At 36.5% G+C, this 25,322-nt stretch overlaps 1 protein-coding gene across 1 annotated transcript in view; it reads right to left on the reverse strand.

Moving 5' to 3' along the window:
* Positions 1 to 25,322, reverse strand: part of SLC15A5 (solute carrier family 15 member 5) — a 92,454-nt gene that overhangs the window by 17,182 nt on the left and 49,950 nt on the right. Inside the window, exons 6-7 of the mRNA XM_025403405.1 lie at positions 18,507 to 18,695; positions 11,046 to 11,177 (exon numbers count right to left, since the gene is read on the reverse strand). Of these exons, the coding sequence (XP_025259190.1) occupies positions 11,046 to 11,177; positions 18,507 to 18,695 (321 nt within the window). The remainder of the gene's footprint in view (positions 1 to 11,045; positions 11,178 to 18,506; positions 18,696 to 25,322) is intronic.

Below are 25,322 nucleotides of genomic sequence, written 5' to 3' on the forward strand. Positions count from 1 at the left end.
ATTTCCCCTCTTTACAAACTACTGTTTTATTTTGAATGTAATGGAACTATGAAAATCTTAAAATGTGCCTTTTGGAATCTCTTCAAAAGATAGTTAGAGACAGTGAGCAATTATTTCCCTCAGACTTCATTAGATTTTTTAAAGTTATTTTGTAGTGCTGGTGTTCTAGCAAAAGTCCAAAATTGTGGAGACAAAACTGAAATGGATTTTATATTCTGCTTTATTTGAGGCACGCCTTCTACTTCACTATGTGCTTTTTGCTTGGGAGCGAAAAAGGGTGCAATTAAAAAGATGTTGCAGTCTGTCTCCAGGGTGGATGTGCCTCTGTACCACAGGAAATAAAACTAGTGTAGTAAAAAGAGCTTTGGAATCAGGAATCCACCATTACTATGTGATTTGGACAACTTATGCAACTTTCTGAGCTCATTTCCTCTTATATATGATGGGGCTACAAATATCTACCTCCAAAGAAATGTTGTGAAGATTTAATGAAATAATATCTTCATGAAATGCATATAGCAAGGTCTGCATATAACTGACACTTAATAAATGTTAATTTCTTTCCTTCCTCCTTTCAGTAACCTGATTTAAATGCTTCATTTGAGATTCATAGCTCTCCTACCTGAGTTAATTTTTAAAACACATTAATTTTCATGATACCTGAAGGAAATAATACCTAACCACTGTATTCTAACTTTGACTTTTCTACCAGTTTTTCATATTTATCTAATAAGGACTCAAATTTTTATTACCCTCAATTTATAAACAAGGAAACAAAGGCAGAGCAGCTGAACCGTTTGCCTAAAGTCATGGAAAAGGGACAGAATAAATATTTGTTGAGTGACTGGATGAACTGAGATTGGGCCTCAGATCTGAACATGCTCAATACTTTGCTCCAGATAATAATGCCTGCATCACGACTTTAATTTGCATTTCCAGATCTTGGGAATTGTGGATAAAAATTAAGTCAGGCTGCTGTTTCCAGGAAGGAACACTGTGTCTTTCAAAATTGTAGGGAAATTGCTGGGCATTGTTCACCTGAACTGCAGAGAGAACAGGCATGAGTGATATTTGGCATAACCAGCTTTCTTATAAGGGTGAGTTCATTCTCTTGAAGAGCATTGGGAGGTAAAAACCCATCAAGATAGTGTGTTCTCATGATGATTTCAATGAATTATCATGGAAATGAGTTTTAGAAGAGAGGTAATGCTTTGTGATAATAGCCCGATAATGCCATTAGCTATGAACTGTAATTGTAATAGCATTAGTCAAATGAATATATCTGATATTAATTTGAGTGTCAAATATTTCTATAAGGTTCTTCTTATTAATTAAACATCAGACTTGGTATTATTAATTCAGCATCTAGCAGTGCTTGCACATAGTAGGAACCTAATATGTATTTGTGACTGAATTAATCAGTCTATAAGTGGGGTTATTTAAAATAGTAAAATATTGAATTTAAATAATTTCATGGATATAACAACACTGATTTTTGCCCAGAACCTGCTTATTTATACAGTCGGTTCTTCATTTGCAACTCTACTAATAGTGTAGATATATTAATTTCATAATTTTAGAAGAAAGCCTTTCTTATCTTTTGCATATTTGGAGGAAAATAAACCTTTACCCCAAATTACTTTAAGAGTAGAGTTTGTGCCTTTCATCCTGTGTCTTGTGCTCTTTAGGCTATTTAAAAATCTATGAGACATCTTTATGCCTGCATTGAGCTTCTGAATATCACTGGGCAAATTCATGCTTTAGGTAGTTTGGGATCACTCTTCATGATCACCAACACGATTGGGGCCTTCAACACCACCAACGATTTTTTTTTTTTTTTTGAGATGGAGTTTTGCTCTGATTGCCTGGTCTCCAGGCTGGAGTGCAGTGGTGCAATCTTGGCTCACTGCAACCTCTGCCTCCAGGGTTCAAGTGATTCTTCTCTCTTATCCTCCTGAGTAGCAGGGATTACAGGTGCACGCCACCACTCCCAGCTAATCTTTGTATTTTTAGTAGAGACAGGTTTCACCATGTTGCCCAGGCTGATCTCGAACTCCTGACCTCAGGTGATCTGCCCACCTCGGCCTCCCAAACTGCTGGATTACAGGTGTGAGCCACTGTGCCCGGCCACCATCAGCGATCTTAACATTTGTCTTCTAAATCATCTTTTCATACCTTCATAATAAGTTGGTAATCCTTGCTCTTCCAACTCCCCATTCTCATCCTATTCCCTTTGCTCTCACAGTTGGCTCACTGCATACCTCATAAAAAAATGGAGAGTTCCAAAGGAAGGCTCCAGGATCTTCCCAATATCAGAACTATGCATCTGTGTGCACCTGTGCCTATCTTCTCCTTTCTCTCTTCTGTTTCAGTGCAGGAAAGGAGTATCCACTTTCCAATAAGAAGTCACCCTCTCTGGGTTGTCATTGACCGAGTCCTCCATTCCTTTCCTTAAGTCTTTAGCTCCATCAATTCTCTCTTCTTTCTCTTGCATTTTTAACTTCTCCATTTACCCCAGGTATTCTTATCAGAAAAATACACTCAAATGTCTCTCAGAAATAAAGTATTAGGTGTGGTGGCTTTTGCTATATTCCCATCTACTGGAGAGACTGAGGTGGGAGGATCATTTGAGGCAAGGAGTTCAAGACCAGCTTGGGCAACCTAGTGAGACCCACATCTCTAAAACAATGAAAAAAATATTAGCCACGCTGTGGTGTGTGCCTATGGTCCTACTCTGGAGACTGAGGCAGGAGATCTTTTGAGCCCAGGAATTTAAGGCTGCAGTGAGCTATGATCTTGCTACTGCACTCCAGCCTGGATGAGAGGGCAAGATCCCATCTCTAAACCCCCCCCCCAAATAAATAAAATAATAAAAAAGTATCTTGAACCCACACCTTAGGTTTTAAATACAGGGTTCCCACTTAAATTTTCATTTCAGAATGAGGAATTATTTTTTAGTATAAGAAGGTGTATGTATTTTTTAGTATAAGGAGGTATGTCCTCAATATTGCATAGGATATTCTTAAAGACCAAAAAGTTATTTGTTAACCTGAAATTCAAATTTAACTATGTATCTCGTATTTTTATTCACTAAATCTGGCAACTCCACCCACATCCCCTTCTAGCCATTACTCTGTCTCTTAAATCTTCTTCAGTTTCATGTTCTTCAAAAGAGTTCTTTAAACATGAGGCTTTTTTTTTTCCATTTACTGGATATTCATCACCCTAATTCAATCTAGTTTTCATTTCACCACTGAAATGGCTCTTATTAAAGGTATCATAGTGTTGCTAAATTTTAGGAATACCTTCCATTCTTCATCGTACTTGATTTTATAGTAGCATTTGACACAATTTACCATTCTCTTCTTGAAATCATCTTCTTTATCTTCAGTGAATATACATATATGCATATACATATTTACATACATATACACACCTATATGTGTGTATATATACATATATAATTCTCTTCTCCCAGCTTTCTGACTGCTATGTATTTTCTGTGGCAAACTAGTTCCTTTCCATTCAACCTCTAATGTTGGGGCTTCTTTTTCTCCTCATTCTTAATACTCACACTAGGTAATTTCATTCACTACCATGGTTTCAAACGTTATTTTTGTGCCATAGAGTTTCATAGTTATATATCTAACAAAGACCTTTTTTTCTGGCCTCCAGATATTTCTATTTGGATGTCTCACAAGTGTGTCAAACAATGTGTTAAAAAGCAAATGGATGGCAACTTTTAAAGTCTGTTCTTCTTCCAGTTTTTTCCATTTAGTAAATGGAATCTTTGCCCACCCAGGAGCTCATGGGCAGAACCTGGGATGCTTTCCTGATACTACCTCCTCCCTCTTGCATCCTACTGTCTCCTGACTTTCTCAAAGCCATTGCTAAGACTTTGATTCTACGTCTAAAATATAGCTTATATCCATTCTCTTCGCTCCATCTACCTACTTCCTCTCTAGTTCATTACTATTTCAGACTTATCTGGATTACTTCAATTGTACTTCCTTGTTTTTCCCAAATTATTCTTTCTTTCCTCAAAATCATACTGCATCCATAATGATCTTCCCCAAACACCAGGAGGTCATTGGTGTTTTGAATGTTATCGTTCTTATAACATTCAAGTAAACATATAATCCCTGTATTAAAAGGTCCCACGTGGTTTTGCCCCTACCTAACTCTCCAATGTGACTTCAGGCCATTTCCTCCTTTTTTGAATATTTTCAGCTTACTGGCCTTCTCTGGGTTCCTCTTATGCACCTATCATTTATTTATTTATGGGCCTTGATATATGTGCTGTGTACCAGAAATCCTTCATTCCTGTGCTTACCAAGCTAAATTGCACTCATCTTTCTAGTTTCAGCTTCAATACCATTTCCAGGTACTCCTAATGTGCATGTTCATGTGTCTGTAACTCCACCTAGACTTACAAATTTGCCATGCGTAGGAGGGTCCATTAATTACATGGGTACATGAGGCCAAGAAGAATCTCAGAGCACTTTCTAATTTCATCGCCTCCCAGTCTCTACCTGGAATTGAAGTTGAACAGGACAACTGAACTCTGCAAATATGGAATCTATTCTTTTCTGGAGAATTAAGTGCCATACCAAAACATCATATCTATAATACATCTAGCCCACTTGGAAGATGTTGAGGTACCACTCAAATTAAGATAACAACAAAATCATTCTTTTTTGTGCATCTGCATTTAGCTGGTGATTTTTATCTATTTCTTCTAGTCCTCATAAAAAGCTTGAAAGGTAAGTTACTAGTGAAGACTAGAAAGAGAAACAGACTCCATTCTAGAGAAGGAGAAACTGAGACTCGGTATGGTTAAGTGATGAGCTCAAGATCTAGGAGCTCATTGAGAGCTGAGTTGCATTTGAATTCAGGTTCATCTGACTCAGATGTCTGCCTTTTCTACCTCTCGTGAGCCAACAGCAATGACTGTTGCTTTCCACAGTCTAAAGCTGGCTCTTTCCTGATGCTGTTATAAACTCAAAGTCCTCTGTGCAGCATTGGGGGTTTCTGTGAAGTAAAAAGTTAAGGATGTAGAATAAATTGTATCTGAAATACATAAAACCATTGTATGAGGGGGGCTTTGCTTCAAATTCTGACTGAGGACCAAGAGCAGGGTTTGCCTATGGGAGTTGTTGGGGCCCTGCTGACTTAGCCACAGGAACACTGGCACTAAACCAGTTGACAAGTAGAGTATGGGCCTGGCTAAGGGTGAATTATGGCAGTAGGCCACTGATTTTCCCCTCTGAATCTAAAAATCTATAAGCCCAAATCCCATATGAAGTTGGACCTGAGGCATAGATCTGAATTTGAAGAAGCGTATCTCTTAGATAATAGGCATGAGCCCATGAAATGGAATTGGAATACTTTTCCAGATGCATATTTTCTTCTTTCAAGTTTGCTGCAACTGCAAATTCCTGTTTCAAGAGTGACTCAGTGATTCATGCTGACATAACTGCCAGTGGCCTCAATAATCATAGATATTTAAATGAGTCTTTCAGGTGATCTCATTTTTAATTTAAAATACTCTTGATGGAAATTAGACAGCTACATTATTTGCCCCTTTCCTGAATTTTGAGGAGAAAGAACTTGTAGGGACAAGAAGATATACCACATGACCTCTTGATTCTGCCCAGTTATCCCTTTTTGTCTTAAATATTTTGCTTTGGATCTTTCAATCACCTGCATGTCCATAACTAAGATGTCATTTTTTACTGAATTCTGTTTTTTTTTTTTTTATGAAAAGGTAAGTTCAAATTCAGGAGTGTGAGGAAATTGATCTTGTTGCTAATGGGATAGAGTCGAAATAAGCAGTTTGACTGACTTCTTCATTCCCTTATATTAGCATTGCTACTTTTAGATAAACTATTCCTGAAATGATTAGTGTAGGAGGATGAGTTTAGTCTTGTATCTTCTCCTTTAAAGCACTCAGAGTTAGAGATCCCAGAAGGATCAGTTTTCTCACTTATACTGAAAATGTCACTCTAACAGTTATCTGTCTGCACAGTCAAGTTTTGAGAAATCTTTTGAATTTACCGCATTCACACCATTCTCCATCATGGTGCTAAAAATGACTAATGCAGCTTGGAGACTGGAAGACTGTGATAGCTGATCTTCTTTTCCAATCGTATCCTAACACTCTCACACACTCACACGCACACATGCTCAGCTGACATGAATCCTTAAAGGTTGAAAATATCCTATATACTAAAAGAAATGCTGAAGGATATAGGGTGCCTAAATATATAATTATAGTGTTTGTTTCATTATGGTCACTTCTGTCAAAAAAATTGGTCTGTTTGTTTGAGTGGACTGATCTTGTTTTTGGCCAAATGAGCCATTATAATGTATGACAATTTTGTATTTAAAAATAATCTCTGGCAGAGAAAAGTTTCAAATATCTTATTTAATTTTATTCTCTCATCCTCTCTGAGAAAAGTGAAGTAAAATTTCCTTTTTTAATTAAGAAAACCCAGTTTTAGAGGGTATAATACTGACCTACCCAAAGTCATGCTTATGGCCACTCTCTTTTAGGGCCTTTATTTGTTACACTAGTATAGGATTACTATAACCACATCATCTAAATGAACCTCATTTCTTTCATTGAGGAATACTATCCTGATGGCTAAAGGGATTGTCACAAAGAGACTTATCCTATTTCCAGAAAAACCTATGAAAAGTCTCCTGTGATGTCATTTAGTGAATGATGGAGAAGTATGTGGGCTGAATGATAGTAATTAGGTGAATTGGGAACTGATTATATCCAAAAGGAGAGGATTAATGGATTGTCATTAACTTGCAATGGGGTCTAGGAATTTTCTGTAAGACTCTTTTTTGGTCCTGTCCAATTCAAAAATTTTATCAATTACCTGGAAGAAGTCTAGGAACTTGCTTACCAAATTTGCAGATGACACAAAGCAAGTAAAGATTAGTAATTCCCTGGATAACACAGAATCAATTTTCAAAAATGTCTATTACTTAGGATGATGGGTTGACATTTATTAAAGATAAAAATAAAGTGCTGCATCTAATTAGAAAAAAGAACTGTGATGAGTAGAACTGAGCTGAAAGCAACTCCTGAAAATTAAAAAAAGTTTCAAGTTTTAATTGACCATAAGCAGGATGCAACTGTGAAAAAGTCAACAAAATCGCTGTTGACATTCAGAGAGAGAGAGAGAGTCCAGGTTGATAAAAGTAACATACTTATCTTGATTGTACCCATTTTGTACCCTGGTTGTACTCATATTATCTTCAGTTTTGGAAGCCATATTTTAAGAAAGATACTGATAAGCTGTTGTTTGTTTAATGGATGGAGGGGCCTTGATAGTGAAAAATCAAGGAATCATGCAATATGAAAAGACAGGGGTGGTTTGTCTATAAAATAGAAAGGGTCATGATTGCCATCTTTATTGAATACTATGCATATTAATTGCTTAATCTTCAGAACAACATAATGAATTATTTATTGTCATTACTGAAATAGAAACTGAGAACACATAGCTAGACTACCTGTATTCAAATTCAGGTGGTATGACTCCAGAACCTATTCTCTTAACCACTGTATGATATTATTTCTCCAAGTATTTATCAAATGTTTGAAAAGCTGCTATGTGAATGGAGAATCGGACTTACTCTGTAGAACATAGTGATCACTAGATGGGCACACTCAGGTTATATCTCAAAGTAGAGAATTTTTCTCAGCACTAGATTATCCTACTACGTTTTCTGTGTTTGGTACAATGTTAGACTAGTTGAGATCTAAGGCAACATTCAACTCTATGATTGTAATTTATTGGGATTATAATTTGATATAACACACTATTATTATTAACTGGAAAGAATACACTTAAAAGAAGATGTAGCTTAAATTGATTAGTGGTAATTTAAATGGTGTTCTCTTGAGCACAGTTTAGAAAGTGCTCCACCCCACAACCCATCTTGCTAAGATGTCCTCACCATGTGTCCCTGGTAAATTTCCTGTCATGGGCACCAAATTGTGCCAAAATTATATAAACTTTTGTTTCTGCACCTTTGTACTGTATCTAGAATATTATCAATATTATACAGACGTCCATCCACGGAGGTTATATTGCAAAAGTAACAAAAGTCTTTAAAAACCTTTACATCTGGGGATTCCTACAAGTTCCTTGGTGTATTGAAATCAATGTTGGAACTGGTTTCAGAATGCCAAGAGGATTAGATCTCTGTCAGCTACCGGTTGTGATGACTAGAGAACTTGACTTCATTTTTTTTCTGCCTGAATCATTACATTTAAAAAACGAGAATAATAATATAAGGTTGTTGTAATAAATGCAATAATGCATGTAACAGCTCCTACTATACTATACAGATTGCCAGTAAAAATTTAGATTTTCAGTGAAATGCTTTTGTAAGAATAGTTGTGTGATTAAAACATTTGCCTGGATTGATTTCTGGGAGGTAATTTAAATCCTTTCAACTTCTTGAGTGGTTGGAATATCTGTTTTTTATGGTGGGACCCTCAGCCCCACCTGATAGTTTATGCTAATGAGGCAACTCAGAATGGAGAGGGCCCATAGATAATTTATGCTAATCAGATGACCCGGAATGGAGAGTGGGCAGCCAGGAAGACCAACCACGTAATCAGGTTTCGAGCTTTGAGCCACATATACCAGCCCAACTTCTGGGTAGCAGAAGGAGGATGGAGATTGAGCTCACAGTGATTCAATCAATGTTGCCTATGTGATAAAGTCTCAATAGAAACGCTGGGCAGTGAAGCTCAGGGGAGCTCACCTAGTTGGCATTATTCTTATATTGATGCAGGTAGTGCATACCTGAGGATGAAGGAAGCTCCACTTTTGGAACCCTCCCAGACCTTGTTCCATGTGCCTCTCTCTTTAGCTCATTCTGATTCGTATTCTTTTGCCATAATAAACTGTAATTGTAAGTATTGTACTTTTCTAACTTCTATGAATCATTCTAGCAAATTATCATACTGAGGGAGTCTGTGGGGATCCCCACATTTATAGACAGCTTGTCAGAGGTGATGACAGCCCCAGGAATCTCCAAACTTGTGGCTAGTATCTAAAGTGAGGGTAGTGGCCAAGGGTGGTGGCTCACACCTGTAATTCCAGCACTTTGGGAGGCCGAGGCGGGCAGATCACGAGGTCAAGAGATCGAGACCATCCTGGCCGATATGGTGAAACCCCATCTCTACTATTAGCTGGGTGTGGTGGCGGGCGCCTGTAGTCCCAGCTACTCAGGAAGCTGAGGCAGAAGAATTGCTTGAACCTGGGAGGTGGAGGTTGCAGTGAGCCAAGATCGTGCCACTGCACTCCAGCCTCTGGAGTGAGACTCTTTATGTCAAAAAAAAAAAAAAAAAGTGAAGGTAGCCTTGGAGAGAACTTAGCCAAGGATGTTTGGTCTAACTCTGGGTAAGTTGCTTAAGCATGCATATGAAACATTGAAATTTATATAAAAGATAAACTAGTAGTAATATTTGACTTTGCAGTTCTTCATGTATATGTCAAATGTGATTTGATTCTAGAAATTTTGTTTTAGCAAATTTTTGGAAATATCTTTGCTGTGTAACGTAAAGAAAGGAAATACATTCAACACTGAAGATGTTTCAGGTGTGAATATATGTTAAGAGTTTGCAAGATTATCTTACAAAATCTTAATGTCAGTGCTTTGTCTGTAGCTTATGTACAAAGAATCTGAGTACTAGAAAAGTCAGCAACCTGCCGCCGTTCACACAGTTAGCTATCGCAGTTTGAATTTGAGTTCTTTGAGAACTGGACCATATCTCACACAATTCCATGTAGCACACGACCTAGTACGTAGTAAATACTCAACACACAGTTCATCTTAATTTTCTCAGATAACTGAGGAAAGGGCAGAGTTTGACCTTGTCAGTCATCAATCAAGGATTAGTAGGTTTCTCCCCAAGAACTCTGCTATTATATCTATCATTGACTTTCTCACTTTTAATTTCATTCTTACTTGTACCCCTGGAAATTTCCTAAGGGCTTGCAAGTGTTTATTTTGCTTGCCATGGTATCACCAGTGCCCAATATGGTGCCTGGAACAGAGCGGGTCCTTGATAAATATTTTTTGAATGGAGATTTAGTGTTAAAAGGAGTGTCTCATTCATAGAAGTTGATTTTTTCCATGGTTTGAAAGCAGGTAAATTAGATTTGTTTGTTATAAGAGAATAGAAACTAACACTTTCTTTACATCATTTTCAGTGCACAACTATAAGTATTTTTGAAAGTAGAGAATACATTTGTGATCATTTCCACAAAATAAGCAAACATACATTAAAATTAAATTAAAGCTATATTAACATTTTAGAACAAAATTTCAAAAGTCCAGATTTAAAATAGAGCCAAAGTCATTTCACTGTGATGGCTGATCATTATTGTCATCCTGTCTGGCTGTTATTTTTTCAACACATGCAACCAAAGAGTAGTTCTTTAAAATTTGCTTTAATCAAATATTTGCTTTAGTAGATACTTTAATGTTTCAAATAATGTTTGAATTTTTCAGATTAGTTGTTTCTCCTGACCAAAATCTCTACTGGGAAAATTTTAAAATATCATTTATTATTCAATTCACAATTTCTCTTTGATTGCATAAACGAGAATTGTGGCAAATCATGAGAAAAAAAAAGATCATTCAGGTACCCTATCCCCTATATTTACACAGGTCTTACTTTTTCTGAAGACTGTCTATGCCAGCTGTGAGGCATTATTGCATATGGCCTCATTGAAAGATCTAATAAGAATATAATGACCAGTTTGTTTTAAAATACACTAAGGACAGCATGACATTCTGTAATTACCTCCTCCTATCAAAAGAAAAACAATTCCCAGAAATTAATGAATACAGCAAGAGTGTATTTCCTATCTTAATTCTATCTTAATTGCAAAAGTGGATCAATTAAAAAAAGACTGCACTGGCAAAGCCCCTCTCTTAAGGTTTGGTCTCCCCGTTCCCTAGTCATCAACTCAATGTATATAAGCATGCCACGAACCTATTTTTACCTTCTGAGATGAGATATACCAACTCCACCAGCAGTGCGCCTGTGAAACAGCCAAATCCATTGAACAGTGTCAGAAAATTCATGGAGGTTCCTCTGACGGTGCTTGGAACAAATCTGTATGATATTACAGAGACTGAGAGAAAAAGAGAGGTCAGAATTTAGAACTTCCTCCTGAAAACTCTTTCATAGAGACTGTTCAAATTGATGTTGATCATATATCAAAGAAAATTTACTGATACAGTAAAAATTTGGGTTGGACTTTGTTAAGGTTATTATAGTAAGATATACTGTGATACAATTTACAGATGTCTTCAAGGAATAAAATATGACAAAATATACCTTGACCCAGCTACAAGGAGAATTTGATTACTTAGTAGTTGAGTGTCCTAATGTATTCACCCTAATTTCACTCCAAATTGAATATTTCTGATAAATTTTGGATTGAGGTGTGGCCTCTGTTAGATAATATGACAATCTATCAATTCTGTGATTCTGTGTAATTCATTAGGTTCCTTATAGAAAACTTGTATAAAATTTGCATCAAGGTTAAGAGCATGGGCTCTGGAGTTGGACAAGATAGTATTAAAATACCATGTCAGCCATCTACTATCTCTGTGATTTTAGGTAAATGACTTAAACTTTCCAAGCCTCAATGTCCTCCTCTATGAAATGGGAATAATATCATTATTCACTTGCAGAGGTGCTGGGACACTGACCTGCAATACTACATGTAAAGTGCTTAGTCCAATGCTGACTTGTAGGTCCTGAATAAGGGTTAGGCATTTTTGACAGTATTAATCTTATCAAACTGAGTAGCTCCTACTCTACAAAGCCCTTAATATGCATTCTCACTTCAGGAGAGGTGCTCAGAGAGAGAGACAATAGCTTAAGCATTGGGTCTCCAAAGTGGTTATCTTTCCTTCCCAAGTCATTTTTTGGGTGCCAGTAGTGATGGTAACAAGAGGTTAAAAAAACCACGAAAAATTTTTTTTTAAATTTTCAGTTGAAAAAATAGCTTTCTTTTGAAATCAGAAATAGATGAAAATAAGTATATGAGGTTTTGTACACGCCATATAAACATAATATATTAAAATGCATGACAATCTTAGGGATATGTCTTAAAATATTTGATGTTTATTACAATATGAGATTTGGGATTGCTTCAAAATTATACAACAAGAAGGAAAAAAGATGTGAATGAGGGTAGAGATGAAACAAGTTTTGGCTATGAGTTGAAAATTATTGATTCTAGAAGATGGATACAGGAGAGTTTATTATACTAATCTCTAATATAATGTGTGCCAAAAAATTTGTAAGGAAATATACCAAATAATATTAACAGTCTTAGCTTTGAGTGGTTGAATTACTGCATTTCTAATATTCCTCTTACTCTTTTGTGCTTTGCAAATCTTTCCACAATGAAATCATAAATAAATATTACAGCTCATTTTAAAAAGAAAAGTGATGATAGAAAACAGATGTGCAGTCATGCGTGGCTTAATAATGGAGATATGTCCAGAGAAATGTGTCATTAGGTGATTTTGTTGTGCAAACATCGTCGAGTGTACTTACACAAACCTATGTGGTCTAGCCTACTACACACCTGTGCTATATGGGTAGCCTATCACTCCTAGGCAATGAATCTGTACAGCATGTGACTGTACTGAATACTGTTGGCAATTAGAGGACAATGGTAAGTATTTGTGAATCTTAACATATCTAAACACAGAAATAGTACAGTAAAATATGATATTATATCTTATGAAACCGCTGTCATACACCTGATCCATCATTGATCAAAATGTTGTTACATGTTGCATGACTGTACTGTAAACACTAAACCTTTAGTTTCCTTCTCTATGAGAAGTAAGAGATCTTATTATCTCCTCCTGCTCCACTTACCCCTGTGTTTTTTGTTTTTAATACTTTGCCACAGCAAAACTCTGCATTTACCAGAACTTTTCCATGATCTTACTAACACATGATGTAAATGTATTAATGCTTCTTCCTTCGTTAATGTAAAATTTCTGTTTTACTTTCCGTGTGTCCCCCCTATGTTTTGATTTATTTATCCCATCAACATTTAAAGGAGTCCCGCTTTGTGCTTCAGGAAAGTGGTGAGTGCTGGAACTGATAGGTGGGAAAAGGCATCAGTTTAATCTTTCCTGGACTTTAAACTCTGCAGCAGAAACAGCACATGATTTAATACAAAGGGCAGTGCTAAATGTGCACTTTTCCCACAGATGCTGATTGGAGATGAAGATAATAATGGTGATAGGTAAAATACTGTGGAGAAGGGCTTCAAATATTGGTGGCAAGGTAACACAGCTCTTTGTGTAGTACCCATCACCAGCAGGAGCTTTGGAGTATTTTCAGAAAGGTCCAAATAGGAGTACAAGAGGAAGTCTGAATAGGCTTTGGGAATAAATGATTCACAGTTATAAAAAGGATTTGGCTTGTAAACTTTCCTTTCCATAAGTACAAGGAGACAAGTAATGAGCAGAAAGAGTAAATAGGCCTATTTCTTTCACTAAGAAAAAGCAGAACATACAAGCCCATTATTACCTTGCTAGTTAATTATTAATCCTATGCTTTTCTCTTGCTAGAACTTCTGGTATGGTATATAATTCATGAACACACTTTGCCAGCTCTCTGCCTGCTGGTTAATCTCTCTTTGGTGTCATTTTAGTTGTTTTTGAAAGCCTCCAGTTCCCTTTTATAGGACTTAGCTTTTCAAGTCCTCGAATCTTCATTTTTAGGCATCTACTTGCATGTTCTGATCTTTTGAAACTTTAGTGATCATCAATTTGATTTTTTTTTAGGCTCCGAGATATTCCTTTTAGCCCATTACAATGTAGATAATATCAACAAGTCTGTCACTATTCTAAAGTTCTTATTTTACTATGAAAACACAATAAAAAATATTCAATGTGTATGTGAAAGCTGGTCTTCTTGCCAATGAGTGCTAAAAATGTGCCTCTAGGTAGTAGCTGGTTAGTGCTTGCAAAGATGCCACATCACAGCATATGCAGAATCTTCAAAATGTAGGGCCATAACCACTTTCCTAAGGCACCTGGTACTGGGGACTTATTGCTGGAAATTTATTTTACTCTAGTTGTTCTTAAGCAGTTGAAACGTGTTTATTTTGTTTGGTGAAAAGTTATTTTGAACATGTGGAGAAGAAGTACCACAGTCCCAGAAAACGGAACTTTATCCTGTTGCCATTTTTAGACCATTATATCTCCCTTAACTCTAAAAAAACTTCAGCTTTGAACCTTATATTATCAGATTATATCATCTACTTCTCTTTCATGCTGTCATCTGCCAATCTATAGGACATTTTCCTCTTTTTCTCAAAGTTGTCAGTTCCTCTCTCATTGTCATACTCTCTGGTACTACTCCTGCCTCAATGCTTGGCAATTTTACTGTACATATAGATCATTCTTCCCACCTTCCATCCTTTCAATCTTGGTTGTCCAGTTCCTTGACCTCCAATGTCCTTGATCTCCAGTCTACCTTAACTTCCACTCCACTCATACCCAAGGTCATGACCTATGCCTTGTACCTCAGCCAGTGGTTGGCCAACTATGGTCAGGTAATATTCAGCTTGTCACCTATTTTAATAAAGTTTTATTGGAACACAGCCACACTCATTTATTAGATGTTGTCTATGGCTGCTTTCGTACCACAATGACATAGTTGAGTAATTTTAACAGAGACTGGCCTGCAAAGCCATGTCTTGGATCAATAACTGTACCCACTCCATAATCACAATTTTGTGCACCCTTCTCTGATTAGAGCCTTCTATTCTTCCCAACTTACTCTCTACTACTCAACCACAGAAATGCTGTAAGCTCTACAATGGCAGAAATTTTTGTCTTTTTTTTTTTTAACTGCTGTGTCTAAAGCTTCGAGAGCAGTATTAGGCACATTGTAGACACCTACACAGTATTTTTTGAATAAACAAACACAGGATATGAGACAGATGAGGTGTGCACTACTACAATTAAAACATAATTTGAAATGTTTTCTACTGCTTTTTTTTTTCTAGCTCATCTCCAATGTATAACATGTCTTAGTAGGGTAGACTATGTCTACTGTCATTTATGGAGTAATTCACTGTGTTTCCTTGCTCAATGCCATCAATGTAGGACATTGTCAAAATTTTGAATAATGTATTTTTATTGTACCATATATAAATAGCCATAGACTTCATTGATTTGTTTCTTCAAACAAAATGTATTTATTGATCACCTATTTTGTACATGCACTTTTTGGGAAGGAGAAACATACATTGATATCGGGAGTGCATATTCTTACAGTGAGAGGCAGGCAATACAAATATAAATAAAGTAATTTCAGATTCTGAAAAGAGCTATTTAAAAAAACCAGGGTAATTAAATGGTAAGTGATGGAATGGTCAAAGAAGCCCCTCCAAAGAGATGACCTTTGAGAAAGCTCAATAATGAGAAGAAGCCAGTCATTTGAAAACAGAGGAAAGGGAATTGTCAATAAAGGAAAAAGAAAGTAGAAAGGCCTTGGGGTAGACAGAAATCTGGCAACTTAGAAACATACACATTTCTGGGATGTGGTCAAGGGACAGAATGTAACCAAATGTAGATGGAACAACCTGCGGAGACCAAATAGTGTGGAACATTATTCACCATTGTGAATAATTTATCTCTAAAACCCTACTGTGGAATTTCAAGCAGGGAAACAACAGAACCTATGTTTTGAGAACACCACAGCTGTTTTGAAGAGAATGGACTCACGGGGCAGGAGAGGAACAGGGAGAAAAGTTCAGAGGCTCTGGTCAAATTGGGGCTGGAGATGATGGTGGTGTAGGCCAGGAGGAGAACAAAGGGGATAGTGAGATGTGGCCAGATTTAAGTTCTATTTCAGAGTAAAAACGAGGACTTGCTGTTGGATTGGAGAGGAGAGGTGAGAGGAAAGAGACGGATCTAGGATGACTCAAGTGAGAGACAGTTCTGCTTACGCTGCCAGGTGGTTTATGGCAGAAAGAGCTGGGAGCAGGACACCTGTACTTCTGTTCTAAGTCTGACACTGTTAATTCATGTGAAACATGATAATAATATTAGGTCCGTGAAAAAGTAATTGTGGTTTTTGCCATTACTTTTAGTAATGATAACAACACATTATAACTGCTAATTATTGAATGCTGTCTATACATGGGGCACTATGGTTTTTGCTTTACATAAAATCTTCCACTTAGTCCTTTGAACCACTCCCTGTTTTATAGATGATGAGAAAAGCCCAGAAATGAGGAATGATTTTCCCAAACAGAGTTAGTCAGTGACAGAACTGGGTTTGAATTCAGGTCTGTCTGACTTTAAGACCATAGCGCCTAACCTCTATGCTGTACTGTCTCCCAGAAGGGTAATACTTGATTTTATAGTTCGAAATACCCTTTCATATTTTACGTCATCTGATTTTCAAGGAGTAGTCTCTCATTCCCATTGATTCTTACCCTATCAATGCTGTGATATAAAGAAGAATAAAATTATTTCTATTTTAAATATCAGAAAAATGAGGATTGGAGGTTAAATGAGTTCCCAAGTTTATGTAGGCAGTAATGGAAAAGCTAGATAGCAGATCAGATTCTTTCAGTCCCTGGCCCATGACCCCAACAGCAGATGAGTCAAGTGACTTAGACCTCAGTTAGACCTGATTTCCTGCAGAGTAAATCAAGGAGTGGTGGAGTAAGTGATGTATAGTACATGATCTGCCTTTTTCACAGTCATTGGTTTTTCTGTACCTCTCTGGCTTCTGTAGGTTGAACCACTATTGCTAAGCTGGCTAACAATTTCCTCCACATAGTCACTAATTACCTTTACTCATTATTTACTCTAATCCAGCCCAGAAAATTGTGGCTGACTACTTCCAACACAATTTTGGGAATAACATCAGAGAACATCACAAATTTTTGTGTAGTAGCATTGCTTTACACTTCTTTTGTCTTCCTTGCAGTGTTGAACAGTGAGGTCCCCAGTATAAAATCACATAAAGTAATTTATGTATGCAAAATATATGGAATGAAATGATATAAAATTATCAAAAGAAGTCTGAGACACACATATATATGAATATCCTCCAACTTAATTTTATTTTCATTGTTTAATGAATTGCCTTGGTATCGTAAGTATGTATGTGTATAAATACATATTTATTAAATATTTATCTTTGAGGAGTTTGGAAATAACTTTGAAGATAATAGAATCATTGAAGATTGTAGACACAGATGGAATGGTTAGAATTGTTATTTAGGATGTTTACTCTAAAATCCATGTGCCAGTTGATAGAATGGGAGAGATATTGGAGGTCAGAAGATAGTTAGAAGTTATAAAAATATTATCCCTAAAGTATAATGGGGGCTTGAGTTACAATCAGGACTCCTACTACATGAAAATGTAAGGAGGATAGAAACAGATGTAATCAATTACACTGCTAAATATATGTACACACACATTACTGTATTGCAAGAAGTCACTGAAATACTGTGATAAATTGTAAAGTGGCTAGTTTAATTAATATAAGCAATCTAGATAATTCAGAAACCCTTGATATTTAATAAACTTATTTTGAACCTGTCTTATGAAACATTAGTGATCTCATTTAATCTAGTGTAATTTAATTCAAAGACATCAAGTTATCTGGAAAATTGGCTTAAATTTTCATTTCATTTGCATGTTTATATACTCTCAAAGAACATTAAGTGTCATTTTTGGAGGGGTATATATGTGAGTTGTTTTTTTTTTTTTTTGAGACGGAGTCTCACTCTGTCGCCAGGCTAGAGTGCAGTGGCGCAATCTCGGCTCATTGCAACCTCCGCCTCCCGGGTTCAAGTGATTCTCCTGCCTCAGCCTCCCGAGTAGCTGGGACTATAGGCGCCTGCCACCACGCCCGGCTAATTTTTTGTATTCTTTGTAGAGACGGGGTTTCACCATGTTGGCCAGGATGGTCTCAATCTCTTGACTTCGTGATCCACCCGCCTCGGCCTCCCAAAGTGCTGGGATTACAGGTATGAGCCACCGGGCCCGGCCTGTGAGTTTATCTATGAGTGAGAATGGGGGAGGTGAGAAGAGGGAAGGGAGAAGAGAAGAGAGTTTTCATCTTAGTGTTCTGGAGTTGTCTTCTGGGTTTTAGCAGAGGTTTTCCTCCTGTGGTGTGTCTGACAAAATGGTTATTGCCTTTACCAGGTTAAAAACCTTTTGTTCCATCTGCATCCAGGCAGAATTGATAGTTGTTCTGTGCATGGTAGAGGAATGAGGAGAAATGAAATGTTTGTGAAAATGAAAGTAATAGATAAATTTGCTTGAAGTGTTGTGGGAACTCTCTAGGGGGTGAATAGATGACCTACCACTTTAATTGTTCTGGTTGAGGTGATGTGTTCTGTGTAAAGGTTCAGTGCATTCTAACAGCAGTTGAAAAAGTGTTTACTCACGAGCTGGGTTTACCAGTGTTTCCGCCACTCCAAGTAAAACATACTGAAGAATCAGGTAGAAACAGGGCATGGAGGAAACAGTGAGAACTTTTCCTGAAAGGAGCTGCTCCACTGGAGGGAAATGTTTTCTGTGTATTTCAAAGAAGCCAGCTATCATCACAGACAATGCAGCAAAAAGATTTCCAGCAACTGAAGGAAAATAATGCAAAAGAAAAAAAAGTTAAACGAAGAGCTAGAGATTCATGTAATAGGCCGTAACATTTCTTACCCATTGACATTAGATGTTTCCTCAGCATTTGTTTGCCCTCGGGATATCCAGACTCCAGTGAACTGTGCTGTCCGGCCATCCAGTGCTTAGGCTCTGGCCTCGGAAACGACTGAGTTGACTTCCTATTCCCTGACTTCCGGCTTTTAGGACCTCAGGTCAGTAATGTAACCTCATTATCACTTTCTCAACTCTAAGGTGGGGTTAATGACGCTTACTTTGTAGGGTGCTTGTGACATTTAAATAAGACAACTGATACCTGCTGGGGATTGGTTCCAAGACCCCAAAGACACCAAAATTCCTGCTGCTCAAGTCCATTATATAAAACAGCTTTATATTTATTTGCACACAACCTACGCTCCTCTTCCCCTATTCTTTAAATCATTTCTAGGTTACTTATAATCCCTAATACAATGCAAATAGTATGTAAATAGTTGTTACACTATACTGTTTAGGGAATAATGACAAGAAAAAAAGTCCATACATGTTCAATACAGATGCAACCATCTATTTTTTATTCAAGGTTGGTTGAATCTACAGATACAGATCCCTTGAATTAGTAGCAATTATTATTGAAGATAAAGCAATGTTTCAAAACCTTTATTCCCAGATAAGAGATATCATCCTAGATAACTTTCATAAAAAAGATTAGTCAAAAATGATTTGGAGGAAGTTCAAATATAAAATTATCTTTATATATAGTTTTAATTATTATTTTAAACATGTTTTTGACATAAACTTAAGGTATTATTGATCCTCAGTTGTCTGTCATTTCTCTAATTTTCACAGAGAAGGTAAAACAGCTATTAGAGAATTATGGACTAGAAACTTTCATTTAGAAAAAAATTCTTAAAGAGGTAAATTAGCTAAGTGAAGAGTGTAAATGCAAACAATTATAGTGGTCAAACTCTTCCTTTTACTTTTAAGGAATTATCTAGAAGTTTTTTGTTGAAATTGAGTAGGGAATTTGTTACAGAGTCTATATCTACTCTAACCATTCCATTTCTCCATTTAGCATTCATATTACTGGACTTAATCCTGTCGTTAGAGTGGAGGCAAACTTTAACTTGATGGAATTTATTTGAAATTTACAGATAGTCACATTTTGCTAACTTGCATAAAATTTTAGATAAGGCAAAGCTTTCAATTCAGAAAAATCAATCTAATGTTTAAATAGCTTAGTGTTTGTTTTGGTTGATAGAGAAACTGGTAGGTAATTTTTTTGATTATATCTCAGAATTTAAATATATTCATAAAGACTGTTCTTTCCAGGGTCCCCAAGAAATCAAAGGTGTAACAAAGGAGGAAACCTCAATAAACTTCAGTTCAAAAATTTGAGGAATTTTTAATTTATTACTATTTTAAATTAAGGCCTATACAGGCTTATTCATAGCAAAGTAGAGATTTTGGTTCTGTAAACAGCTCACATAAAAAATATGCATTTCACATATTACCTGACGTTAAGGCCAAATTCATTATATAATCACATTTATCAAGATTATTGCACACATTACAAACTCATCAGAAAGCATGCTAATATGTCAATTCAATTTAATATTTGCTCTGTTCCTGTTATATGCAAGATAGTATGCTCAGCACCATGGGGGATAAAAGATGAAAAAGGTCCGTTCCATTGCAGACTCATATTCTATTGGGGAACATCAGGAGAAGAACTTATTGCTAGTTGGAGAAGTGAGAGACATCATTTTATGTTTTTAAGAAAGAAGAGTTTCAGTATGAAAAGGTGAAGGCAGTACACGTGGCATGAGCAAGGGGACAGTGTTGCGAGAGCATCAGACAGATTTTCAGGATGACGATATGCTCAAGTTATTTGGGAATCAAGGTAGACAATAGATTGGGGTCAGATCATAAGAAGCATTTAATACACTTTTAAGAAATTTGAAAATTACTCTGAAGATAAGAGAATGAAGATAATAGAATCATTGAAGATTTTAGACACAAGTGAAATGATTACAATTGTTATTTAGGATGATTACTCTAAAGGTCATGTGCTGGTTCGTGGAATAGGAAAGATATTGGAGGTAGGAAGATAGAAGTGATAAAAATAATCGGGTAAAGCATAGTGGGGGCTTAAGTTACAATCAGGGCTTTCACTTCAGGAAAATATAAGGAAGGTAGAAACATAAAATGCAATAGAGTACACTGATAAAACCATAGCAACTGAAGCAAAGAGCAAGGAGGAAGCAGAAGTTAGTGATGAATATGAATCCAGGTGACCGGAAAGATGGTAGTGGTAATATAAGCAAGAACCATAGTAGATATGGGAAAAACATGAATTTAATTTTGAATTGAGTTGGAGGTACAAAGGGGTCATCTAAAGAGAAACGATCAGAAAACAATTGAAAATGTGTCATAGCCCAGAAAATTGGGTGAATCAAGAGAGAAAAACTAATGAGTCATCGGATTAGAGTCAGAGTTTAGGACCAGGTGAAACTGAAAGAGGACTGGGGAGGGACAGTAGAGAATATCTAAGCAGTGCCTTCAAGCATGTTTGCATTTGGAGCAAGACAATGAAGTAAAACGGCTGAAAGCAAGGTCAGAAAGATAGGTCATGTGTAAGAAAAGGTTTCAAGGAGGAGGATATACAAAGTAGAACTTTTTATCTTTCTCTCTAATTCTTCTCCTTCACTCTTCTGATCTCTTTCTCATCTGTGGTCCCCTCTCTTCGCCCTATCTCCAAATACATCATTAAGTTCTGTAGATTTTGTTTCCAAAATACACTTGACCCTTGAACAACATGGGTTTGAACTGCTCAGGTACACTTATATGCAGGTTTTCTTCTACTTCTGCCACCTCTGAGACAGCAAGACCAACCTCTCCTCCTGCTCCTCCTCCTCAGCCTACTCAGTGTGAAGACAGTGAGGTTAAAGACCTCTGTGATGATCCACTTCCACTTAATACAGAGTAAATATATTTTCTCTTCTATATGATTTTCTTAATAACATTTTCTTCTCTGTAGCTGACTTTATTATAAAGAATACACTATGTAATACATATAACAAAAATATATATTGTTTAAGTTATTAATATGGCTTTCCATCAACAGTAGGATATTAGTAGTTAAGTTCACCGGGGGTCAAAAGTTACACGTAATTTTTTTACTGTGTGGGGCTTGATGCTTCCAACCCCTGCATTGTTCAAGGGTCAACTGTGTATTATAAATCAGTTTGCTTCTATCCATAGCCACTGCCATCATTCCAAACCAAGCCATTCTCATTTTTAACTCAGATGATGTGCAGTAGCATATTAGCTGGTCTTCCTGTTTCCACTCTTGTCCACCTCTAACCTATTAAGCACCCGGCAGCCAGGTTGAACTTATGTAAATGTAAATTGAATATTACTCTTCAGCTTAATTCCTTCTATGGGTATCCACACAGTTAAGAAGAAATCCATAATTTTTAACATGGCCCGTGTGATCTTGCCCGTGCTTGTTACTCCAGTCTAATTGCCTGCTGCTTTCTACTGTCTGACCAGGTTTCAGCCACAGTAATCTTTGTCTTTCTTGAATATCTTGAACTCTTTATTTTCTACCTTAGGGACTTTGATTTGCTCTTCACGCTGTCTGAAACTGTCCCCTGCTTTTTACCTGTCTAATGCCTCTTTTTCTTTTAAATATGTACTTTATAATCTAAATTAGATCCTGTAACATCCATTTTTTCACTATACTTACTACAATTTGAAATGAAATATTTTTAGTGTGTTCATTTGTACCATGTGTTTCAATTACTTAATTGGAAGATTCACAAGAATTGGATCTAAGTTTGTTTTGTTTATTAGTCTTTACTACCAAGAAAAGTGCCCAGGTTCACAGTAAGACACACACACACACACACACACACACACACACACACACAAAATAAATAAATAAATAAATGACCACACTGAATATTTTAAGAGATAGAGGATAATAAAACATGTGACAAGTCAACTCTATTGAAGAATGGATTATCAGTTACCTTTTTACACTCAACAGGACTCCCATGATGAAATCAGAAAGCAAGGGGTTGAACAATGAGTGGGTGGTGAGTATGTGCAAGTCGTGTCATCTGATCTTCTAAGAAGTTTGGTGTGCAGAAAAGGAGAAAGCTACACAAATTGCTTAAGAAGTTAGCAGGATCACGGGAAGCTCTTTTATAAGATATGAAAGGCTTAGTCATGTTTGTATAGATGGAAGAGGAGTCAATGGAGATGGGAAAAACTAAAGATATATGAGAAAAAAAATAATATAGAAACATCCTGAAGTAGGTGAGAGAGAGAAAAGGATTAGAGGCCCAAGTTTAATCCCAGCAAGGAAAGAATAAAGTTATCCTCTAAAGGAAAAGTAATGTATAGAATGATTAGAATGCAGAGAATATTGACAAATAGAAAAGTGAATTTGAGGACATATTTACCATATAATCTTATTCTTGCAATTTAGAGAGGCTAGTCACTTGGTGAGAGTGAGTAGATGGGAATGAAATTGAGAGGATAGAGAGGTAAGTTTCAACAACCACTGTTGATGAGTTTAAACTAAAGATAGAGTCTACAATAGAGCTGGTTGCTGAGGTTTGCAGCTTATTTTACTGAGCTCTTTTTTTTTTTTTTTGTCCTAATAGTGCAAGAGCTGAACTATCCCAGACAATGGAAGCACAATTTAATGCTTGTCCCATAGGCTTTGCTTTTGACATTACAGTAAACAATTAGAATGATGTTAAATTATTCAATTTGTTTACAAAATTTAGATGAATTTTAAAATATTTACACCAAGAGAATAAGACACTTGAGTATTTTTTATTTTTTAATTCTTAAAAAAGACAAGGCGGGGCGCAGTGGCTCACGCCTGTAATCCCAACACTTTGGGAGGCTGAGGTGGGCGGATCACAAGGTCAGGAGATTGAGATCATCCTGTCTAACACGGTGAAACCCCGTCTCTACTAAAAGTACAAAAAAAAAAAAAAAAATTAGCCTGACATGGTGGCGGGCACCTGTAGTCCCAGCTACTTAGGAGGCTGAGGCAGGAGAATGGCCTGAACCCGGGAGATGGAGCTTGTAGCGAGCCGAGATCGTGCCACTTCACTCCAGCCTGGGCTACAGAGTGAGACTGTCTCAAAAAAAAAAAAAAAAAAAAAAAAAGACAAAAAACTTTACATAATTATATTCTTCAAGGTTTAGGACCTAGATAATGGCCAAGTATTTTTCTAATTAAATAGTCTCCACCAGTGGGATGAATATGATTCTTATTAGTTATGTAACCAGTCACTTTACCTTAAAAATTCTCAAGTATCTTACAAAATTTGGTATTAGATAATGCATAATGGTGAAAATTCTTTGCAAGCTGGAAAAGAAAGTTGGAAAGAATTATACAGATTTGGAATACTTTTAAGATCCTATTCTACAAAAAGATTTTTATCTACATTTCAATATCTAGAGCAGTTTAGGGACTTCCAGTTAAGATGGCTGATTGACCACACAATTTTATTTTTCTTTCTCATGATTCTAATTAAATGATAGCAAAGAAATTTGGAAAAGGTATAATGTTGGAGGAAGAGAAAACATTGGTGGACAAAAACTGAAAAAAATTTAGAAATTGGAAAGAGAAGTGATAACTGATTTAGAAAAATAAATGAGGGAGCTACAATCTAAACTGACAGCCGAGTGAGAGACTGAAGAAGCATGACCCTAATCCCCCTAATCCCCTGAGGAATCATTTAGACGCTCATGACTTGAAGGCACCAGGTATTTCAGAAGGTGGGGTAAGACTGAGAAGGAAAACTGCAAGGACTGGTTGAAAGTCTGCGCACTGAACAGTGAAATTGTCAAGTCTCCATTTCTATCCCCATGAAACCAAGTAAGTACATGTTCCATCTCCTTCTCCGATAAGAGACTGGAGATGACTTTGCAGAACTTAAATAGGTGTGACTTTGGATTCAGAGAAGGCTGAGGCTGAAAATGGAAAATGAGTAAAAACTAGGATTTTGAATGATGAGACATCCTCCATTCGTATCTGCACACAGCCACACTTTACTTTCAGCACTAGGAAGTATGCCTCAAAGTAGGAGGCTGAAGAAATCTTCTCTCAATAAGCTGAATAACTCCATTAGAAGATTGGTGCATATAATAGCTGGGGGAAGATCCTCATAATAATATGACTGGTTCCTTGCCAAATGATTCTACAGAGAAACCCCGTAAGTCTCACTTATGTACAAAGTCATATCATCCTCAGTAATACTATTATTTTACAGTCTATAAGAATAGATATCCAAAGATCACCAGACATTCGAGAAAAGCTTCCCATGTGAAAAACAAGGAGACACACAAACAGGAAGTGGGGGTAATCTGTAGTTAATGCAATCAATAATAAGTAGCTATGAAAAAAGAATAATAAGAAATCTTAGAAACCAAATATGACTGCTGAAATAAAAAACTCACAGAAAATTTGCAGGATAAAGAAAAAAAAATTTCAAAAAAAAAAAAAAAAAAAATAGAGAAACAACAAAGCAAAAAAGGCAATAACAATAAAAATCAACCAAACACATAGACATTTGAAGAGA

The sequence above is a fragment of the Theropithecus gelada genome, chromosome 11 (assembly GCF_003255815.1).
Source record: "Theropithecus gelada isolate Dixy chromosome 11, Tgel_1.0, whole genome shotgun sequence".
Taxonomy (NCBI): Eukaryota; Metazoa; Chordata; class Mammalia; order Primates; family Cercopithecidae; genus Theropithecus; species Theropithecus gelada.